At 38.8% G+C, this 23184-nt stretch overlaps 1 protein-coding gene across 7 annotated transcripts in view; it reads right to left on the bottom strand.

Annotated features, from left to right (window-relative positions):
* The window catches only part of AGO3 (argonaute RISC catalytic component 3), a 133844-nt gene that overhangs the window by 10541 nt on the left and 100119 nt on the right, over positions 1–23184 (bottom strand). For all 7 annotated transcript variants that reach the window (XM_045898093.3, XM_064589465.1, XM_064589466.1 and 4 more), the window contains 5 exons: positions 20229–20388; positions 18857–18947; positions 13687–13881; positions 13219–13353; positions 10480–10581 (listed from right to left, as the gene is read on the bottom strand). In XM_045898093.3, the coding sequence (XP_045754049.1) occupies positions 10480–10581; positions 13219–13353; positions 13687–13881; positions 18857–18947; positions 20229–20388 (683 nt within the window). The remainder of the gene's footprint in view (positions 1–10479; positions 10582–13218; positions 13354–13686; positions 13882–18856; positions 18948–20228; positions 20389–23184) is intronic.

The following is a 23184-nucleotide window of genomic DNA, read 5'->3' on the forward strand; positions in this document are numbered from 1 at the left end:
TTCTTCCCCGTTCTTGGCTTGGTTAATAACTCCAATTTACTCCTCTTGATCTTATCTTAAATGTCATTTCTCAAGCTTTTTGTGATCTCCCAATCTAAATCAGGTCCCCACTAAAATCTTTCTTCCTGTCTTTACTTTTCCTTTATTGTTTTTATCCCAATTTATAAATATATATTTGTGAGATTACTTACTTAGTGTATGTCTCCCCCAATAAACTCTAAGAGGAAGGGATTGTATTTACTTGTTCACTTTGTATACATGGTATCAACACCTATCTTCTAGGAGGTAGCCACAATAAATATCTGTTGATTGAATGGGTGAGTAGTCTCTGCTTTTTGGGACCTTATAGACTACGGGGAGAGGAAGAGAAACAAAAGCATGGTTACAATGTTGTCTAATGAATGCAACAAAGAGGTATGAAAGGGTGCTCAGGCAGTGCAGAGGAGGGGCATTTGTCTTGGGGAAGGATATAAGAAAGGCTCTGGGAGGAGGTGATGCCCAAGATGGGTCTTAAAGGATCAACAGTAAGTTAGGGAAGGAATAATTAAGGTAAGGGAGCAACACGGGCAGGAGAAAGTTGAGAACTACCTAAAAACAGTTTAGAGTGGCTGCAGTCACACTGTGTTTATGTGTGTTTGTGTATGTGAAAGGGAGGAGATAATAGAGGAAGAGAAAAAGAGAGGGAAGGAGGAGCAGAAGGGAAGAGCGGGAGAAAAAAGCAAGACAGACTGAGGGTGTAGCAGAAGTAAAGGGAGTAGTATGCAGACATCAGGAATTGAGTCTGTATGTTGTCCTAAGAAAATGAGACTTCACCTTAATGGCTATGTAGCACGAAGTAGATGAATGACAGGGTCTTATCTATGTTTTAATCAATCTGAGGGATAACAGATTAGATGAGGGCACTTAGGATCATTTTGCAATTGTACAGGAGAGTAATAATGAGAGCTGGAACTAAAGTGCAGAGGAGAAGGGTCTGAGACTGAGAAGGTAAATTCTACAGGGCTGAGGGGTTGCTCAGATAGGGGTGGCAGGTGAGAGGGCGCAGTCAAAAGGCAACCTCAAGGTCTGGAAATCAGGAGAAAAGTTGTGTTTGTAAGACGAGATTTCAAAGTCATATAGATTATTGAAACTTAAAAATTTAAACCAAACCAAGAACAAAGGGAAAGGCAAGATGAAAGGAGAAAAACGTGTGTGGAAGTCAAATGGCAGATGGTGTCCATGAGTGAGTGGCAACAGTCTCAGGTGTTTAGAGCTCAAGGAGCAACAGCATCAGGCTGCTGTAAATTGAAGAGGAAATAACCAAGGGTAGTCTTCTCTGTTCTTAACGTAAACATTTTACAGAAGTATAAATATATAGAGAAAAGCCCATGGACCCTAAGTGTACAGAATGAGGACTGTTCACAAAGTAAAAATACCTATGAAACCAGCATCAAAATCAAGAAATTAAACATTAACTACAACCATGAAGCCTCTTTCCTGGTCACCACACCCTACCTACCCTGCTCTTGGTAACCGGACTTTTCACAATATAGAGAACATTAAAGATTATGTCTGCTTTTGAACTTTATAATAAATAGCATCATAGGTATGTGCCCTTTGGGTCTGACTTCCTTGGTTTGACACTGTGTTTATGAAACACATCCACATTGTTGCATCATTCTCTTTGTTGTAGAATATTCTGTTATATAAATATACACTATTTATCCAATCTCTTGATGATGGGCATTTGAACCATTTGTAGTTTTTGGCTATGAGTGCTACCATAAACATTAATGTACTATCTTTTGGTGAACACAGATACGCATTTCTGTTGGCTATCCTGGAGCAGACTAGATCCTGGGTCATAGAGCATGCATATATTTAACTTTAGTAGATGATGACAGTTTTCCAAAATGGTCATGTTAATTTACACTCCCACTGGCAAAATGTGAAGTTTCAATTCTTCTATATCCTTATATTATTTGTCTCTTTAAATTTCAGGTGAGTGTCTTTAGGCTATTGTTTTAAGAACAGTTTAGTTAAAAATGAAAAGATATGGGAGAAAAACTTGAAGGGAAATGGCAGGATCAAGGAACTGTATTTTAGGACGGGGCAATTGTAAGGTAAGGGAATGGAATCGGGAGCTTCAAACAGACTGAAGATACAAGAAAGAGGATAACTGGTGAACTAAGACCAACTCAAGGCAGGCCAGAGCAAATGTGAACAACAGCACATACTGAACCTTTTTTCAGGAAAGAAAGTAGGCATGACTGACAGTATAATTTCTTACTGAGGAAGGGGTCATGTGCTGAGTGTTGGGGCAAGGGACCAAGGTTAGGGACCCATGGAAAATGGCAGTAAGAGCTAACAAAAGGAGAATCAAAGGATTGTTAAACAATAGTGAAGGATATCTTTGAAGTTTTGGTGATTTGTGTTAGGAAGTTATAATTTAGGACACTGCCTGCGCTCTGATTCCTGAACGGGAAGCATTTATCTCTTCAGGAGAACTCCCTCTGGAGGCTCAGAGGGGCCACATGCTCCACCCAGTTGACACGGTCCTAACAGTATGTCAAGTGAGTTTTTTTTCCCCCCTGCTGCCCTGGAATTTCAACTAAGGCCCAAAGCAGAGATGAAAGACGCTAGGCATCCCACAGTCTAAGGAGCTACCAATCTTTGGAGCCAGCCAGCTCCCCTCAAGGGCTCACTGAGAGGAGCCAGTTCAGGACAGCTTTTATTATTTCTATCCTGGCTCTGGCCTCTTCTCACCTACCCCCTATCCACCCAGGAGGGGAAGAGAGTGATTATGGGTTTTGTGAAAACATGGAATTTTAGTTGTGAGGAAAGGTATGCTCTCTCCCATGAAGACACATAAGGGGGACTCGAAGAGAATCCATTATAAAATAAGAGCCTGGGGTGCCTGGGTGGCTCAGTTGGTTGAGTGGTTGAGTGTCTAACTGTTGGTTTTGGCTCAGGTTGTGATCTCAGGGTCCTGAGACCGAGCCCCACTATGGGGTCAGTGCTTGGTATGGAGTCTGCTTGAGATTCTCTCCTTCACTTTCTCCTTCCCCCTTTGCCCCTCCATCCACTCATGCATGCTCTCTCTCAAATAAATAAAATCTGTTTTACTTAAATATATATAAATAGATATAAACAAAATCTATTTATTTGAGAGAGAGAGTGTGCATGCATGCAGGCATGAGCTGGGGGAGGGGCAGAGGGAGAAGGACAAGCAGACTCTCCACTGAACGTGGAGCCCCACGCAGAGCTCAATCCCACGACCCTGAGATCATGACCTGAGCCGAAGTCAGAGGCTTAAACAACTGAGGCACTACATAATAAAATCAGATAAGAGCCTGCTGGAAAGGGAGGCTATTATCTCAGGCCCCAGCTGGACACTTTCTGACCTCAGAGCCCACAGGCCCCCTCTGCCAACTCCACAGGCTGGAACGGTGAGAATTCCTGGAAAGAGTTTTGGGAGCCTAGAGGAATGAAAGTGAGCAGAAGAGCAGGAGCTGTGGAGCCCATGCAATGGGATATGTAACCTAATGGAAGAGTCTATACCATTGATGGGCCCCAAGAAAGACATTGCTGCCCTTTGAGGGTCCTCAACCCTGAGGCTATGGCATCAGAAAGAATCAGAACAGACTACAGAAAGGCTCCTGTCAGCTCCTAACCACCAGAAGGCTGGCAATCAGGAATACCAGATGAGAGTCCGAGAAGGAGGAGGGGAAAGAGGTATCTCAGTCAGGCCATGGTCCTCTCCTCTTCTCAAAGTTACCAGGACTAAAGCTCTGGCCTATCCTGGGCAGATGAAGGGTGGAAGGGAGTAGCAAGTTTTGACTTCATTTATAAATTTAAGTTTTAAAAATGAGTGGGAGGGGTGCCTGGGTGCCTCAGTCGGTTAAAAGTCTGTCTTCGGCTCAGGTCATGATCCCAGGGTCCTGGGATCGAGCCCCATGTTGGACTCCTTGCTCAGTGGGGAGTCTGCTTCTCCCTCTGCCCGCCCCCTCATGCTCTCTTTCATTCTCTGTCTGAAATAAATAAATAAGGGGCACCTAGGTGGCTCAGATGGTTAAGCATCTGCCTTTGGCTCAGGTCATGATCCCAGGGTCCTGGGATCGAGCCCCACATCGGGCTCCTCGCTCAGCGGGGAGCCAGCTTCTCCCTCTTCCTCTGCCTCTCTCCCTGCTCATGCTCTATCCCTGTGTCTCAAATGAATAAATAAAATCTTAAAAAAAAAAAGAAAGAAATGAAATAAATAAAATCTTAAAAAAAATGAGTGGGAATTTTACCTCAAAATAAAATGGGGAAGGGAGAAAATAACACCAATAAGACCAATAAAATTGTCAAGAAGTTATGGAATTTGGCTAAAATGTTGTTGAAGGATCTGTTAATCACTGATAAAAATAGTGATATGAAAAAATAATCTCTTATACTGGTTAGAAATGACTGGATTTTTAATTTTAGCTGGTAAAAAACAAGACTCCTGTTTTTGATCTCTGGGAGTTTGAAAATTTTTTTTTTTTTAATTTTTTTTATTGTGATGTTAATCCCCATACATTACATCATTAGTTTTAGATGTAGTGTTCCATGATTCATTGTTTGTGCATAACACCCAGTGCTCCATGCAGAACGTGCCCTCCTCAATACCCATCATCAGGCTAACCCATCCTCCCCCCCACCCCAGAACCCTCAGTTTGTTTTTCAGAGTCCATTGTCTCTCATGGTTTGTCTACCCCTCCGATTTCCCCTTCATTCTTCCCCTCCTGTTACCTTTTTTTTTTTCCTTAACATATATTGCATTATTTGTTTCAGAGGTACAGATATGAGATTCAACAGTCTTGCACAGTTCACAGCACTTACCAGAGCACATACCCTCCCCAGTGTCTATCACCCAGTCACTCCATCCCTCCCACCCCACCCCCACTCCAGTAACCCTCAGTTTGTTTCCTGAGATTAAGAATTCCTCATATCAGTGAGGTCATATGATACGTCTTTCTCTGTTTGACTTATTTCGCTTAGCATAATACCCTCCAGTTCCATCCACGTCGTTGCAAATGGCAAGATCTCATTCCTTTTGATGGCTGCATAATATTCCATTGTATATATATACCACATCTTCTTTATCCAGTCATCTGTCGATGGACATCTTGGCTCTTTCCACAGTTTGGCTATTGTGGACATTGCTGCTATAAACATCGGGGTGCACGTACCCTTTTGGATCCCTACTTTTGTATCTTTGGGGTAAATACCCAGTAGTGCAATTACTGGCTCATATGGTAGCTCTATTTTCAACTTTTTGAGGAACCTCCATACTGTTTTCCAGAGTGGCTGCGCCAGCTTGCATTCCCACCAACAGTGTAGGAGGGTTCCCCTTTCTCCACATCCCCACCAACATCTGTCGTTTCCTGACTTGTTAATTTTAGCCATTCTGACTGGTGTGAGGTGGTATCTCATTGAGGTTTTGATTTGGATTTCCCTGATGCAGAGCGATATTGAGCACTTTTTCATGTGTCTGTTGGCCATTTGGATGTCTTCTTTGGAAAAATGTCTGTTCATGTCTTCTGCCCATTTCTTGATTGGATTCTTTGTTCTTTGGGTGTTGAGTTTGATGAGTTCTTTATAGATTTTGGATACTAGCCCTTTATCTGATATGTCATTTGCAAATATCTTCTCCCATTCTGTCGGTTGTCTTTTGGTTTTGTTGACTGTTTCCTTTGCTTTGCAAAAGCTTTTTATCTTGATGAAGTCCCAATAGTTCATTTTTGCCCTTGCTTCCCTTGCCTTTGGCGATGTTTCTAGGAAGAAGCTGCTGCGGCTGAGGTCGAAGAGGTTGCTGCCTGTGTTCTCCTTAAGGATTTTGATGGACTCCTGTCTCACATTGAGGTCTTTCAACCATTTGGAGTCTATTTTTGTGTGTAGTGTAAGGAAATGGTCCAGTTTCATTCTTCTGCATGTGGCTATCCAATTTTCCCAACACCATTTGTTGAAGAGACTGTCTTTTTTCCATTGAACATTCTTTCCTGCTTTGTCAAAGATTAGTTGACCATAGAGTTGAGGGTCCATTTCTGGGTTCTCTATTCTGTTCCATTGATCTATGTGCCTGTTTTTGTGCCAGTACCATACTGTCTTGATGATGACAGCTAATTTGCTGGCATAGAGTTGCTCATAATATGTTCTTATAATTGTTTGTATTTCTTTGGTGTTGGTTGTGATCTCTCGATGTGTTTCTTTGCTTTTGTTATTAATTGCCTTATATAATTGGCTGCTCCCATGTTAGGGGCATAGATATTTACAATTGTTAGATCTTCTTGTTGGATAGATCCTTTAAGTAGGATATAATGTCCTTCCTCATCTCTTATTACAGTCTTTGGTTTAAAATCTAATTTGTCTGATATAAGGATTGCCACCCCGCTTTCTTTTGGTGTCCATTAGCATGGTAAATGGTTTTCCACCCCCTCACTTTCAATCTGGGGGTGTCTTTAGTTCTAAAATGAGTCTCTTGCAGACAGCATATCGATGGGTCTTGTTTTTTAATCCAGTCTGATAGCCTGTGTCTTTTGATTGGGGTATTGAGCCCATTTACATTCAGGGTAACTACTGAAAGATAGGAATTTAGTGCCATTGTATTGCCTGTAAGGTGACTGTTACTGTATATTGTCTGTGTTCCTTTCTGGTCTATGTTGCTTTTAGGAGGACCCCTTTCATGATTTCTTGTAGGGCTGGTTTCGTGTTTGCAAATTCCTTTAGTTTTGTTTGTCCTGGAAGCTTTTTATCTCTCCTTCAATTTTCTGGGAGTTTGAAAATTCTAATAAAGCTAGGAAGATGTGTAAAAACCATCTTTAGTCCTTGTGAAATATTCCTGGTTATTTGCTGACTAAAGCAAAGTTTCAATTTGGTGTCCTAAAGGAAAACTGTCCCTAAAATTTCTGGTTAAATAAACTATGAAATATCCTGCCTTTAAGACCCATTGTGATCACTTGCATATCAGTGGTATCCAAAAATTGTAGAGTGAAAAAATCTTTTTAACCAGCATTTCCAGAGTTCATCTGAACAGAGTATCTTTTTTTCTACTCTACAATATTTATTGAGAAGTCATAGCAGTAATGTTCTGTGGGGTACATGGAAGAAACACTAGGTTAAAAATATGCACTCCTTGGGGCGCCTGGGTGGCTCAGATGGTTAAGTGTCTGCCTTCAGCTCAGGTCATGATCTCTAGGTCCTGGGATCAAGTCCCACGTCGGGCTCCCAGCTCAGCGGGGAGTCTGCTTCTCCCTCTCCCTCTGCCTCTCCCCCTTGCTCATGCTCTCTCTCTGTATCTGTCTCAAATGAATAAATAAAAAAATCTTTAAAAAAAAAATATGCGCTCCAATTTTACAAACTTTATCTCTGGAAGGTACTTTTAACTTTTGTTTTGCTAATTGATTGTTAACCACCCACAGTGAAAATGTACAACATTGATTATGAAGAGGAGTAGATATAAGAACATAGATAAATGAGTGGGATAATTTTAAAGCTGTAAGACTGAAATGGGGGTTAGTGTATTTACAACATACAAAGCTTTAAGATACAGCTGTTCAGTACAGGACATCTTCCTGCAACTTGTTTTATTTAATTAATTAATTAATTAATTTTTAAAGATTTTATTTATTTATTTGAGAGGGAGAGACTGAGAGAGAGAGCACATGAGAGGGGGGAGGGCTGGGAGGGTCAGAGGGAGAAGCAGACTCCCTGCCGAGCAGGGAGCCCGATGTGGGACTCGATCCAGGGACTCCAGGATCATGACCTGAGCCGAAGGCAGTCGCTTAACCAACTGAGCCACCCAGGCGCCCTATTTATTTATTTTTTAAAGATTTTATTTATTTGACAGAGAGAGACAGCGAGAGAGGGAACACAAGCAGGGGGAGTAGGAGAGAGAGAAGCAGGCTTCCCGCGGAGCAGGGAGCCCGATGTGGGGCTCGATCCCAGGACCCTGGGATCATGACCTGAGCCGAAGGCAGACGGTTAACACCTGAGCCACCCAGGCGCCCCCAACTTGTTTTATTTTTATTTATTTATTATTTTAAAAGATTTTATTTATTTACTTGAGAGAGAGAGAGAGCACAAGCCAGCAGGGAGAGGCAGACTCCCTGCTGAGCAGGGGGCCCAATGCAGGACTCGCCACGGGGCTTGATCCCAGGACCCTGAGATCATGAACTGAGCCGAAGGCAGATGCTTAACAAGCCACTCAGGCACCCCTGCAATTTGTTTTAATCAAGGGCAAGTAACCTAAAATAATTTTGGGCTGCATTCTCTCAAACATCCAAGGAACATGGATTCACTGTGCTGTTGGAAAGTTTAAGAGGCACTGAATTAAAGCTTATGTTCCACTAAGTAACAAAGCTAACAAATTAACAAAATGATTTTATGAAAAGAATAAGACTCTTAAAATTATTTAACTGATTTTCCCAACACCATTTGTTGAAGATGGACATTCTTTCCTGCTTTGTCAAAGATGAGCTGACCATAGAGTTGAGGGTCCATTTCTGGGCTCTCTATTCTGTTCCACTGATCTATGTGTCTGTTTTTGTGCCAGTACCATGCTGTCTTGGTGATCACAGCTTTATAATAGAGCTGGAAGTCCGGAACTGTGATGCCACCAGCTTTGCTTTTCTTTTTCAACATTCCTCTGGCTATGCGGGGTCTTTTCTGGTTCCATACAAATTTTAGGATTATTTGTTCCATTTCTTTGAAAAAAGTGGATGGTATTTTGATGGGGATTGCACTGAATGTGTAGAGTGCTCTAGGTAGCATTGACATCTTCACAATATTTGTTCTTCCAATCCATGAGCATGGAACGTTTTTCCATTTCTTTGTGTCTTCCTCAATTTCTTTCATGAGTATTTTATAGTTTTCTGAGTACAGATCCTTTGCCTCTTTGGTTAGATTTATTCCTAGGTATCTTATGGTTTTGGGTGCAATTATAAATGGGATCAACTCCTTAATTTCTCTTTCTCCTGTCTTGTTGTTGGTGTATAGGAATGCCACTGATTTCTGTGCATTGATTTTATATCCTGCCAATTTATTGAATTCCTGTATGAGTTCTAGCAGTTTTGGGGTGGAGTCTTTTGGGTTTTCCATATAAAGTATCATATCATCTGCAAAAAGTGAGAGTTTGACTTCTTCTTTGCCGAATGGGATGCCTTTTATTTCTTTTTGCTGTCTGATTGCTGTGGCTAGGACTTCTAATACTATGTTGAATAGCAGTGGTGATAGTGGACATCCCTGCCGTGTTCCTGACCTCAGGGGGAAAGCTCTCAGTTCTTCCCCATTGAGAATGATATTCGCTGTGGGTTGTTCATAGATGGCTTTTATGATATTGAGGTATGTACCCTCAATGCCTATACTCTGAAGAGTTTTGATCAAGAAAGGATGCTGTACTTTGTCAAATGCTTTTTCTGCATCTATTGAGAGGATCATATGACTCTTGTTCTTTCTTTTATTAATGTATTGTATCACGTTGATTGATTTGCGGATGTTGAACCAATCTTGCAGCCCAGGGATAAATCCCACTTGGTCGTGGTGAGCGAAATAAGTCAATCAGACAAAGACATGTATCATATGACCTCACTGATATGAGGAATTCTTAATCTCAGGAAACAAACTGAGGGTTGCTGGAGTGGTGGGGGGTGGGAGGGATGGGGTGGCTGGGTGATAGACACTGGGGAGGGTATGTGCTATGCTGAGCGCTGTGAATTGTGCAAGACTGTTCACTCACAGACCTGTCCCCCTGAAACAAATAATACATTATATGTTAAAAAAAAAAAAAAGAAGAAGAAGAAGATAGTAGGAAGGGAAAAATGAAGGGCGGCAGAAATCGGAGGGGGAGACGAACCATGAGAGACTATGGACTCTGAGAAACAAACTGAGGGTTCTAGAAGGGAGGGGGGTGGGGAGATGGGTTAGCCTGGTGATGAGTATTAAAGAGGGCACGTTCTGCATGGAGCACTGGGTGTTATACGCAAACAATGAATCATGGAACACTACGTCAAAAACTAATGATGTGATGTATGGTGATTAACATAACAATAAAAAATTTTTAAAAAATTATTTAACTGAAACTTAAAGCTGTAAATCTACAATTAAACTCTTTCACATGCTCAATATCTGCCAGTAAATGCCAAAACTTTGTGAAGTATTATTATCAAAAAGAGGCAAATGTCAAAGGAAGAATCAGGTATATTAAATTTTTTGAAGTTTTAGGTTAAACTGAGGACTCAGTTTGGGCAGATTCGTTCTATTAGGCTACTTATATTCTGGTATTTTCATAGAAATAAGCCCCTAACTCAAGGTAAAGAAGGGGAAGAAATTTATTTACTGAGAGTTTCACCTCAGTGAAATGTGGAAACAATTTGGAGTGCAGAGAACAGTGTTTTTTTCTCCTTTTTCCGAGATTTAAAAAAAGATACATAAGAACGGAAGTTCCTGAATTAGAACATTTCACCCACAGGGTAGGCTTACCTGTATTCCAGCATGGCTACAGAGGTAAAAATCGAACTCGTATGGGTGTGTAATATCTGTATCAACTGTTGTTCCAGCTGGGATATTGCCACTTCTTCCAACCTAGATTTGTTTGGTCAAAGTTTAAACAAACAGGACAAAGGTAAAGAATGTATCTGAAAGCACTTTAAAAAAATATATAAATATATATAGGCTGATCCTGTGTTTCACTACTTTCAGCTTCAAATATTACTTGAGCAGGCATTAATAGCAGAGCTTATTCTAGTCCTGGTTCCTATTCTTACCTGTTGCTGAAAGTGAGAGCTGATAAACAACAAAGTTACTAAGTGTCTACTGGTGCTTAGCTAGTAGGTGATCCCAATATGGGTGGAACACTTAAAAAAGTTTTTAAAAATTACTTTAACTGCTCCAATTTATGGTAACTGGGAACAGCAGGTACTCTTGAATGTGTAATTTATGAAAACTAGCATTTTCCTTGGAGAACACTGTATTTTTAGAGAGAAAGAATGCTGACAATAACATCAACTGTAGTCACCATTTGTTAACCATATATGGGCCAGGCACATAACATACATTATTTCCAATCAGTAAATTCCTGTTAATTAGGTATTATTCCCACATGTTCGGGAACCTTGGGCTCAGGAATATGAAATACTTTGCTGAACAGCACACAATAAAAGGCAGAACCGGGAGTCAAATACAGAACTGGACTGCAAAGGCCCTATTCCTCTTATTTCATACTAGCAGTTCAACATCCTGTAAGGAAATCTGTACCACGCATAGCTATGATGTGAATATGAATGAAATGGTTCAAAATTTCTGATAATGAAAGGCTTCTAATAAAACACTTTAGAATGCATACGTATACTCACCTCTATCTCTTTATCCCTAAACACATTTAAAATCAGTAATTCTAAGTCTAGATTTATAAGGCTAACAAATTAAAAACCATTTTACTACTCGGATATTCTTTCTGCATGTGAGGGACTACTATCAGGTAGTGGCTTGAGTTATAGCTGTGTATACCAGTTAGCCTTCACCAAGTAAAAAACAAAAATAGTTCATAATCAACTAAATTATGCTTACTCTTAATACATAAATCAAATTAACACATATAAAAAGTTTTACTCTACTTAGAGAAGTAGCAGAATGGGTTCATATCACGGCCCCACCAGTTTCTAGTTGGGCTATTTAGGGCATGGTATCTTACCTCTCTGTGCCTCTGATTCCTCATTTATAATTATCTCTCAAATATTAGTAGTAGTAGTATTTAGAACAAAGGTGAAAGAGAAGTAGACGAATGAAGGACTAGCATGACTAAACATCAGATGCTAGTAATCATTAAATCTAACTTAGGTATTCCTAATCCTGTTGAAGAAACATTTGGTTTTCTAGGTACAAAAATGTACCCAGTAATTCGGGGTCAAATGCCTTTAACAACCAGGAGGCCATAATAAGGAACTCTCACTACTGCTATTAGAGAGGTGCTATAGGACAGTGATAATGAGTACTCTGGAGCCAGACTGCTTGACCCGAGTCCTCGCTCTAGCAATTACTAGCTTTATAACCTTGTTCTTTAACCTCATATGCCCCAGTTTCTTCCTGTGGAAAATGATGATAATAATAGCAAATACCTTACGGTGTTGTGAAGATTAAATGAGTTAAATTTATGACACATACCTAGAACAATGTCTGCTATTATGATTTCTTTTCCTGTATTGTGACCACCATCACCACCACTCTACAACTACTAGCCAACCTTTATTGAGTGCTTAGTATGTGCCAAGCACCATTTTGGATACATTACATAATTTAATTTACTTAATCCTCTTAACAACCCAATAAAGGAAAATACTAATATCACCCAAACCTTGTTGGGAAGGAAACAGGCACAGAGGTGTTAAATTACTTGCCCAAAGTTACACGGAAAGTGTAACCAAAGGCTAAATATATACCAAAGCAGAGATACACTCCTCTCTGTCTTTTCTGTTGACCCCTTTTCTCCAAGGAGACACCAACACTTGCAATCCTCAGATTTCTCTGCTCCAAGGTTTGAAAGATGGGGGCCAAGACTGCTACTCGCCTACGCTGCATGTAAACAAGAAGACAGATTTCCCTAGGTATTTACCCCTCCTTCTCTAATTATAAAAATACAGAGTCATACTACAAAATATAAAAAATAATTCTGTGGGGCGGTACCTGGCTGGCTCAGTCAGCAGAGCATGCAACTCTTGATTTCAGTGTAGTGAGTTTGAGCCCCCCACATTTGGTGTAGGGATTACTTAAAAATAAATAAAATCTTTAAAAAAATTCTGTGAATTTTAAAGGACACATTATTTAAAAGTTGCTTTGCATGAATTTCTACTAACCATTCTAGAAAGTTCCTAGCTTTTTAAAAAAAATGATTTTTACAAGATATTTTTGAAAATAAATGCACCTTTTCCCCTCTGAACATTTAAGACATATAGGAATAGAAAGAATAACTTTAAAACTATGAGTTTCTTCACAATAACAAAAAGCATTAACGGGATTCCGAACACTTGGGAGTGTTAACAGACATTCTAGGCAGTTAAAAAGTAACAACCTACTTTGACGCTTCTCTACTCACAGTGTGGTAAGCTGAGATCTGCTACTATACACTGGAACCCATGCTGTGGGCAGACAGCCGCTGTTTAGTGCTCTATGAACTATATGAGATAAGCTTGTTTCATAATAGTATTACAACAGATGTAAGATTACCCTTTCTGTCCTGTCAGCACAAAATAATCGAGTGTGATGTCTCTTCTGAACTACAATGTAGGTTATTCCAGGTTGATAGTCTTTCTCCAAACTGATGCAGGCTTCTCGAATTGCTAGTAGTTCATAATATAATACCTAGAGGAGATGATATGGAAAGATTTGACATAGTCAGCTGTTCTCTATATACTTCAAAGTAAGATCATGATTTAGTCTTAGGACTTCTTGATCTTACCACTTTACAGCTAAATATACTTCTCTATTCCATTTTAACTATTACCAGAGCATGATTTTAGCAATCAAGGCTTACAAATTCATAGTAAACATCTTAGAAGAGATACTCTAAGAAGTATCAAATTTTGACTTTGGGAATTCTCAACCTAATTAAGACTTCTAACCTCAGACTAGACACCATATTATAAACACAGTATCTGATTTAACCATAGTATAATGAGATCCCAGGCAACCAACCTGCCTAAACTGTCCTTCTGAAACACCATCCCGATAAAAGATGATACGAGTAGGTTTGAACCGAGTTGATTTATAAAACTGAATGAGAAGTTCTCGAACCATGGAGGCCAAGTCCTGGATGATCTCCTGTCGGGGTCTCTGAACTCTTACTGTGGCACAGTATCTGCTTGGGTGGGCATCCATACTACCTACAACCTAGGTTGGAAAAAGTAAAGAAAAATAGAAATTAAGACAATCAAAACTACATCAATATGAATTTTACCACAATAAAAAAAATGGAAAAAAAGTACATGGATTTCATTTAAATTTGTATTTTATTACAACCTTATTATTTATTTTGAGAGTAATAAAAGTTCATTTTTAGTTCATTTTGAGAGTAATTAAAAAAATCCGTAATTCCCAGGGGAGAACAGAAAAAAAGACTCAATATAGGGTTAAAAACTATTTTCTGGGATGCCTGGCTGACTCAAGTTGGTGGAGTGTGTGACTTCTTGATCTCGAAGTCATGAGTTCAAAACCCACATTAGGTATAGAGATTATTTAAAAATAAAATCTTAAAAAAAACCCCAATGAACTATTTTCCTATAAGTAGGCTGTGCTTTATATTTTTTAAAAAATCTGTTTTTATTTTTAAACTCTATGGCCAAAGTGGGGCCCAAACTCATGACCCTGAGATCAAGAGTCTTTCTCTTTATATCTTTTATACTTTAGCAAACCACCCCAGAAGCCATACTTAAGACTCTGAAACATCATCTTAGAACTGTTAAGCTTCATAAATTTTAAAAGAATTTTTCCTCTCTTACTGCAATGTCCTAGACCAGAGGCTTGAATCCACAATCCCTCTTATTGCATTGTGTTTGTGTTCTGCATCCAGTCCTTAAAGAAATTAATCTTGGTTTTGAGAGTAATTATCTTAATTTTCTCTGTGTGTATACTGTTTAATATTATTATGTGTTTGGAGTAAAGGAAACTTGGAAGCATGAACTTAAAAATTCACCTTGACTATAGTTACTCACAGACCTACTGAAGAATGATCTCCGGGACACGAATATTTTTAAAATGTCTACATTTTGATCAGAGCCAAGGCTGAGAACCAGGTGGACACTCTGCCTCCAGCTTCTTTCTTCCAGAGTAGTATCTACACCAGTGCTTCAAAAATGGAAGTCTGCACCCCCATGTTCACTGCAGTATTACAGTAGCCAAAATGTGAAAACAACCTACCTGTCCATCAATGGATGAATGGATTAAAAAAAAAGTGACACATATACACAGTGGAATATTATTCAGCCATTAAAAAGAATGATCTCTTGCCATTTATGCATACATGGATGGACCTTGAGGGAATTATGCTAAATGAAAAAAGTCAGACAGAGAAAGAGAAATACCATATGACCTCACTTATATGTGGAATAAAACAAAACAAAATACAACAGAACAAAAACAACCAAGCTCATAGATACAGTGAATGAACTGGTAGTTGCCAGAGGCAGGGAGTGGCTGATAGATGAAATGGGGAAGGGGGGTCAAAAGGTACAAACTTCCAGTTAAAAAATAAATTACGTCACTGAGAGGTACTATAAAGCATACAGTATGAGGACTATCATTAATAATACTGTATTGAGGGGTGGCTCAGTTGTTGAGCGTCTGCCTTCGGCTCAGGTCATGATCCCAGGGTCCTGGGATCGAGCCCCGCATCGGGCTCCCTGCTCCGCGGGAAGCCTGTTTCTCCCTCTCCCTCTCCCCCTGCTTGTGATCCTGCTCTCACTGTGTCTCTCTCTGTCAAATAAATAAATAAAATCTTAAAAAAAATAAAAAAAAATAATACTGTATTGAATATCTGAAAGTTGCTGAGAGTACATCTTAAAAGTTCTCATCACAAGGAAAAATATTTTGTAATTATGTATGGTGACAGATGTTAATCAGATTTATTATGGTGATCTTTTAAAAACATATACGTATATACGGGGCGCCTGGGTGGCTCAGTTGGTTAAAGCGACTGCCTTCGGCTCAGGTCATGATCCTGGAGTCCCTGGATCGAGTCCCGCATCGGGCTCCCTGCTCGGCGGGGAGTCTGCCTCTCCCTCTGACCCTCCCCACTCTCATGTGCTCTCTCTCATTCTCTCTCTCTCAAATAAATAAATAAAATCTTTAAAAAACAAAAACAAAAACAAATATACGTATATTGAATCATTATGCTGCACACCTAAAACTAATATATGTCAGTTATACCTCAATTAAAAATAAATAAAAATAGTACTTCCAAAGAGTACTTAACTTCCTGTCAGTACTTTAATGACTTACTACTTGAAACCAAAATATAGAAAATTCTTGTTTCTCTTCTGTGTTAGGTCAGACTAGAAAATAATCAAGAGTTTTTTAAAAAATGAACTAGAACTCGTCCACTACATACATGGGATTGTATCTGCTTTTTCTTTATCTTCTATAGGTTAAAAAAAGGAACTCTAGCCATTTCTTTCCTCTGAATGGTATCTCACCACTAAAAAAATAAATCTATACCCCTTCTGATGACACAAACAGCCACACAAAAGCTTACTTGGCCTCACAATCTGTTATACTACACTCCAATTCCCTGCATTTCTCAACATTCTTAAAACACACCAGGTTTTTGCAATCTAAATTTTAATTTATATTGCTATTAAATATCTATTATACTATGTGCCATTTATTACTTAGATTTTTCACAATGGTCTTTAAGTTCTTGGGAATAAAGCCATGTAGCAAAAAGAATCAATTAATACATTCTACTTAATAATAAAAGAAAGTGGGTATTTGTTAGAAATGGATTTAGTAGAAAAGGAAATGACTACCCAGAAGTCCAACAATCCAACTATGCTTAAACTTTCTTGGAAAATAGATCCCAAAATAGCAAATCCAAAGTAAGTCTTTTGAAACTCTTCTTTGAAAAAATAATTCCATTTACTATAAGAACATTTTTATGAATATCAGAAGTGGCTCCATACTACCTCTAGGACATCTGAAACGACAATTCATGCATAACTATAAGAATAAAAAGCAACAGGGGCGCCTGGGTGGCTCAGTCGTTAGGCGTCTGCCCTCGGCTCAGGTCATGATCCCAGGGTCCTGGGATCGAGCCCCACATCGGGCTCCCCGTTCAGCGGGAAGCCTGCTTCTCCCTCTCCCACTCCCTCTGCTTGTGTTCCCTCTCTTGCTCTCTCTGTCAAATAAATAAATAAAATATTAAAAAAAAAAAAAAGAATAAAAAGCAACAGAATTTATTTTTTAAAAGATTTTATTTTTAAAAAGATTTTACTTATTTGATAGAGAAAGAGAGCACAAGTAGGGGGAGAGGGAAAGGGAGAAGCAGATACCCTGCCAAGCAGGGAGCTTGACACAGGGCTCAATCCTAAGACTCTGGGATCACGACCCGAGCTAAAGACAGATGCTTAACTCACTGAGCCATCCAGGCACCCCAAAGATTTATTTATTTTAGAGAGAAAGAGAGCTCGAGTGGGCATGTGCATGAGTTGGGGGAGGGGCAGAGGGAGAGACTCTCCAAGCTGACTCCCCACTGAGTGCGGAGCCCTACACAGGGCTCTGTCTCAGGATCCATGAGATCATGATCTGAGCAGAAACCAAGAGTCGGATGCTTAACCAACTGAGCCACCCAGGTGCCCTAAGCAATATAATTTATTAACAGATAAAAGCAAATTTCTTCCATTAATGAAGATAGCTTTGGAATGTCAGGTGAAAATTTTAACATTACTTTAACATCATTTTCATGGATAAAAAAAATGTACCAGATTGTTGAAACTTGAAATTTATGTAAAAATCATAATGGGTGATAGAAAAAATACATAAAAAGTCTTAGTTTAATTTCTGAAATTTATCAAGTATGCCTAAAATATGTTGACATTTAAAAAATGTTGGCATTTTTAAAAAAGCAAGCAATTTCAAGTTGGGTAAAAAATTATCTGGCTTTCTGAAGTTTATAAAAGATACACTTAGTGGGGGCACCTGGGTGGCTCAGTTGGTTAAGCAATTGCCTTCGGCTCTGGTCATGATCCCGGGGTCCTGGGATCGAGCCCCGCGTCGGGCTCCCTGCTCGGCGGAGAGTCTGCTTCTCCCTCTCCCTCTCCCTGCTACTCTGCCTGCTTGTGCTCTCTCTCTCTCTCTGTCAAATAAATAAATAAAAATCTAAAAAAAAAAAAAAAAGATACACTTAGGGGCCCCCTGGGTGGCTCAGTCCAGTAAGTGGCTGACTCTCTTGGTTTCAGCTCAGGTCACAATCTCCGGGTGATGAGATTGAGCCCCTTGATGGGCTCGGTGCTCAGTGTGGGGTCTGCTTGAGATTCTTTTCCCTTCCCTCTTCTTCCCCCCACCTCCGCTCCTCCCCCTGCTCATGTGCTCTCTCTAAAATAAATAAATGAATAAAATCTTAAAAAAAGAAAAGAAAAGAAATACACTTAAAGAACTGACACAGAAACTTTACCAAACATAGAGGTGGGTAAAGATATAAAAGGCAAATGTTAAAAGGAGGAGTGGCAGTATTAAGTTTTTTTGAGAGAGACAGAGCACGAGCACAAGCGGGGGCAGAGGGAGAAGGAGCAGACTCCCTGCTAAGCAAGGAGCCTGACATGGGGCTCGATTCCAGGGCCCCAGGACCATGACCTGAGCTGAAGGCAGACGCTCAACCGACTGAGCCACCCAGGCGCCCGGAGTGGCAGTATTAAAACAAAGAATTCAGGTGAAAAAGTATTAGATTGGACAAAGGTAGAAGATATTTTACACTGAAAAAAAAAAATGCAATCTACCAAGCTTTTATGTAATGCATCTTCTGTAACAAAGACACTACTGAAATACATAAACTCTTGGAACAAAAGCTAACTGAAAATATATTATCATAAGCCAAATAGATACATTAGGAAAAAAGACTTGAGTAATACAATTAATAAGCTTCATTTAATAAATATATATGTAACTTGTAGCCCCCAAACCAGAGAATAATCATTCCTTTAAAAAAATCCAAAGAATATTTGAAAGTTGATTCTATATATATATATATATATATAATATATATATATTTATAAAAATTGGTTTCAAAGAGAGTGTCATTAAAATTCAAAAAGCTGAAACCACAATGTTGATCATCTAAACTTTAGACAAGATAAACCTGCCTAATGACACTTACAGCAGCAATCGAAGGCTTCTTCCCATCACCAGCTGGTGGATGAGTGACGTCTGCTCCCAAAAAGATCACTGGTTGCTGGAACACAGAAGGTCTTAAACACATTTTTTAAAAGAGTTAGAAAATTCATTTTTTCATTATGCATTTATCTGTTTATACTACTGCAACACAACTGCAAGCTGCTGACACAGCACAGAACAGCCTCAAAGGCCTGAACTACTGCTTTAGTCTCTTGATTCATGAATTCCTAACTCAGTGAAGTAAAAGCTGTCACAATGGGTCTATCCAATGTCTTCTTCAGAGCAATTTTCTGCCTTAAGCAGTGGTGCTGGTGGTTGCAAAGGGCCAGCATTCTTCGTAACAGACATAAAATGATAAACTTCCTCATATTAATCCACCAGTTTGTACCAGCCGTTCTGTAATCTACTTACATTTAAACTATGTAATGTCTCAATGAGAAAAAGAATCATTAAACTTTACACTGAAAAGGATTATGGGAATCTGCCACTCCCTCTCCCCTGGCCAAAAGTATAAATTTGAGAACATATTATTTAAAGTAGCTGGTTGTTCATCTTATTTAAAAAACTATATCCTTTAAGATTCAAATGACTGTCTCTCAGTTTGTGGACTTGTTGCTAAAATTCTGTATCCATCTCATTTATGAATCTCAATTATTTAACAGGAACAGGAAGTAGATGAAAAACAGAAAAAAAAAAGGGCTTTTGTGTCAAATACACATGGGTCTATCCTTATTCTAATGCTTATTTGTGGTGCACACTGGTCAAGATATTTTACTTTTTAAAGCTCTAGTTGCTCCTACTAAAAGGAAACCTGTTGTCCAATTCTCCAAATAACCACCTCTTCTCCAGGACCTGTTTCTAGGTCATTATGTCACACTTCCTAAGAGCTCTTAGACATGAAGGAGACCTAACAGTAAAACCTATCGTCCCAATGACCGCAGCAGGGATTGATATGGCTTACTTAACTGATTAATTCATATGCCCCACCCAAAACCCTCCCTTATTTCCTTACTTGCTAGGTGAGTGAGTGGTCTCATAACTCCAGGTTGAAGATGACTATCAGCTAATGAGAAACTCCGTTAATCTGAGCTCTCCAGCAAGAAATAAATAAAGCTCTCAATATTTTCTAGCTGGGCAGGAGGTTCTCTGCATATACTAAAAAATGGAAGTGGGAGGGTATTTTCACAAGGGACTCTCTTAATCGTGTCTGAAATTCTTTTCTAAAATGTTTACTTATCTTCCATAGCAAGAATCAATAAGATTGTCTCTTACACTGATCTTAGATATGGCAATATACAGAAAAATTAGGATATGAAAAATAATTAAAATTTAACTAAGTGATTATCTTATCTTACCTTTGATGAGGTACAAGAATATTATTGATCCCTCCGAGTTTAACATTTATCTTTAGGCACAGGTTTGAGAGAGTTTGAGGGGATGTTTTTATTACATTCTTGACTTGGACACACTGTGTGGCCATACCCAAAAGTGTATCTCCTACACGTTTCACTTCCGCTGTAGAACAAATGCAAATACCTCTAGTTAGAAAAAAGGTCAAATTTTATTGAAAATTAAGCTACTATATTTCCCCCCTTGAAATACACCATCCTATTACAGGACACCAAAAATTATAACAGGGGTGCCTGGGTGGCTCAGTCGGTTAAGGGTCTGCCTTCAGCTCAGGTCATAATCCCAGGGTGCTGGGATCGAGCCCCACATTGGGCTCCCTGCTCAGCGGGGAGCCTGCTTCTCCCTCTCCCTCTGCCTGCAGCTCCCCCTGCTTGTGTTCTCTCTCTCTGTCAAATAAATAAAATCTTTAAAAGAAGTGTATAAAAATTATAATAATAAAACAATATTGCCTTGAAGATTAGCTTACACATTTAGTGATAATTTTCCCAGTTGTTTTATTCTTTAGATAAGAAAGTATATTTTTGTCACCATAAAAACAGTATAACCGTAATAACTGAAAAACCAGAAAGAAAAATACACATAATCCCTTGTTAGCATTTTATTGCACTTTATTCCAGTAATTTTCTCATTTATATTATTTTAATGCAATTACATTCATAGTATACTTATAACTTTCAATCTTATTTTCCAACTTTTAATTTAAAAAGAGTCTTTACAGTGTACAGAATAAAAGGCCCCTGTAACTTCCCCCTCTTTGCCATTATAACTACCATAGAGTTCAGTGTACATACCTTTTTTCTTATAAAACACATGGAAAACATTTTAAAACCAAACTTGCATTCTATTTTGCAAACTGTCATTTTCACTCAATAATATAGTATGTTCTGAATCTTAATATACAAATTGCTCTTATTTGTAACAATAGCAGTTAGTCTGTTTTTAAATGCCATTTTATCTAACCAGTCATGCATGGATATTTTTTAGCCTGTTCCAGGTTTTCATTGTTTTTTTTGTTTTTTTTTTTTTTTAAGATTTTATTTATTTGACAGAGAGAGACAGCGAGAGAGGGAACACAAGCAGGGGGAGTGGGAGAGGGAGAAGCAGGCTTCCCACTGAGCAGGGAGCCTGATGCGGGGCTTGATCCCAGGACCCTGGGATCATGACCTGAACCGAAGGCAGACGCTTAAGAACTGAGCCACCGAGGTGCCCCCAGCTTTTCATTGTTTCAAACAATGCTATAAATAATATCCTTGACATTTATTTTTGTTTGGTTATATAACTATAGCTTCAGGATAAATTTCTACAAGTAGAATTCAGGGGTCAGAGGTATATATATGTATTTAACATTTTTGTAGATACTGAAAAACTGCCCTCCAAAAAGGTTTATTCATTCATTCAACAAATATTTAATGTGCACCTAATACATGCTAGTACTGTATGAGACTCTAAATATACATTGTCTCTGAAGAAGATCACAAATGACTTATAGGCACAAGAAAAGATGCTCCACATCACTAAGAAACGCAAATCAAAACCACAATGAGATACCACTTCACACCCATTAGGATGGTTATCATCGAAAAGAAAAAAAACCAGAAAAGAAAGTAACAAATGTTGCTAGGATGTGGAAAAACTGGAACCTTTGTACATTACTGGTAGGAATGCAAAATGGTGCAGCTGCTGTAAAAAAAAGTAGATACAGTTCACTAGAGCAGCACCATCAATTAACTGAATCTAAAAGACATTTATAAAATACTTCATTCAATAACAGCAAGAACACACATTCTTCTCAAACTTACACAGAATATTTGGCAAGACAAACCACATTCTGGTCCAAAAACATACCTTAACAAATTGAAAAGAATAGAAATCATACAAAATATGGTCTCAGACCACAGTGGAATTAAACTAGAAATCAATAATAGAAAGAATATATTTATATATTAATATAATTCTGTGTAACACCTGGGTCAAAGAAGTCTTGAAAAATTTAAAAATATTTTGAACTAAATGGAAATGGAACACAGTTTATCAAAATTTTGTAGGATGCAGGGTGCCTGGCTGACTTGGTAGAGCATGTGACTCTTGATCTCAGGGTCGTGAGTTTGAGCCCCAGGTTGGGTGTAGAGCTTCCTTAATTAAGAAAACAAAAAAAATTTTTTTTTTTTGTGGGATGCAGTGAAAGCAGTGCTTAGAAGGAAATTATGGTATTGAATTCAATATATTAGACAAGAAGAAAGATCTAAAATTAATAATCCATGTTTTTACCTTGGGAAATACAGAAAGAAAAATATAGACCTGGAACAAGCAAAAGGAAAGAAATACTAACAATCAGAGCAGAAGTCAATGAAATTGAAAATAAGAAATCAATAATCAGTGAAACCAAAAAGTTGGTTCTTTGAAAAGATCAATGAAATTTATAAACATCCAGCCAAAGAAAAAAAAAGAGAAGACATGAATCATTAATATTAGAAATAAAAAAAAGGTCATCACTATTGGTCCTATGGCCATTTAAAGGATAATAAAAGAATATTATGGGGGCGCCTGGGTGGCTCAGTCGTTAAGCGTCTGCCTTCAGCTCAGGTCATGGTCCCAGGGTCCTGGGATCGAGCCCCGCATTGGGCTCTCTGCTCCACAGGAGGCCTGATTCTCCCTCTCCCACTCCCCCCTGCTTGTGTTCCCTCTCTTGCTGCGTCTCTCTCTGTCAAATAAATAAAATCTTTAAAAAAAAATATTATGAACAATAGGCCCATAAATTTGATAACTTACATGAAGTAGAACAATTCCTTGAATGACACTACCAAAACTCACAAAGAAGAAACAGAAAATCTGAATGGGCCTTTTTTTTTTTTTTAAAGAAATTGAATCAGGGTGCCTGAGTGGCTCCGTCGGTTAGGTGGC

This window comes from Mirounga angustirostris, unplaced genomic scaffold, assembly GCF_029215605.1.
Source record: "Mirounga angustirostris isolate CCGP_5_RB_7025 unplaced genomic scaffold, mMirAng1.0.hap1 SCAF_4, whole genome shotgun sequence".
NCBI classification, from domain to species: domain Eukaryota; kingdom Metazoa; phylum Chordata; class Mammalia; order Carnivora; family Phocidae; genus Mirounga; species Mirounga angustirostris.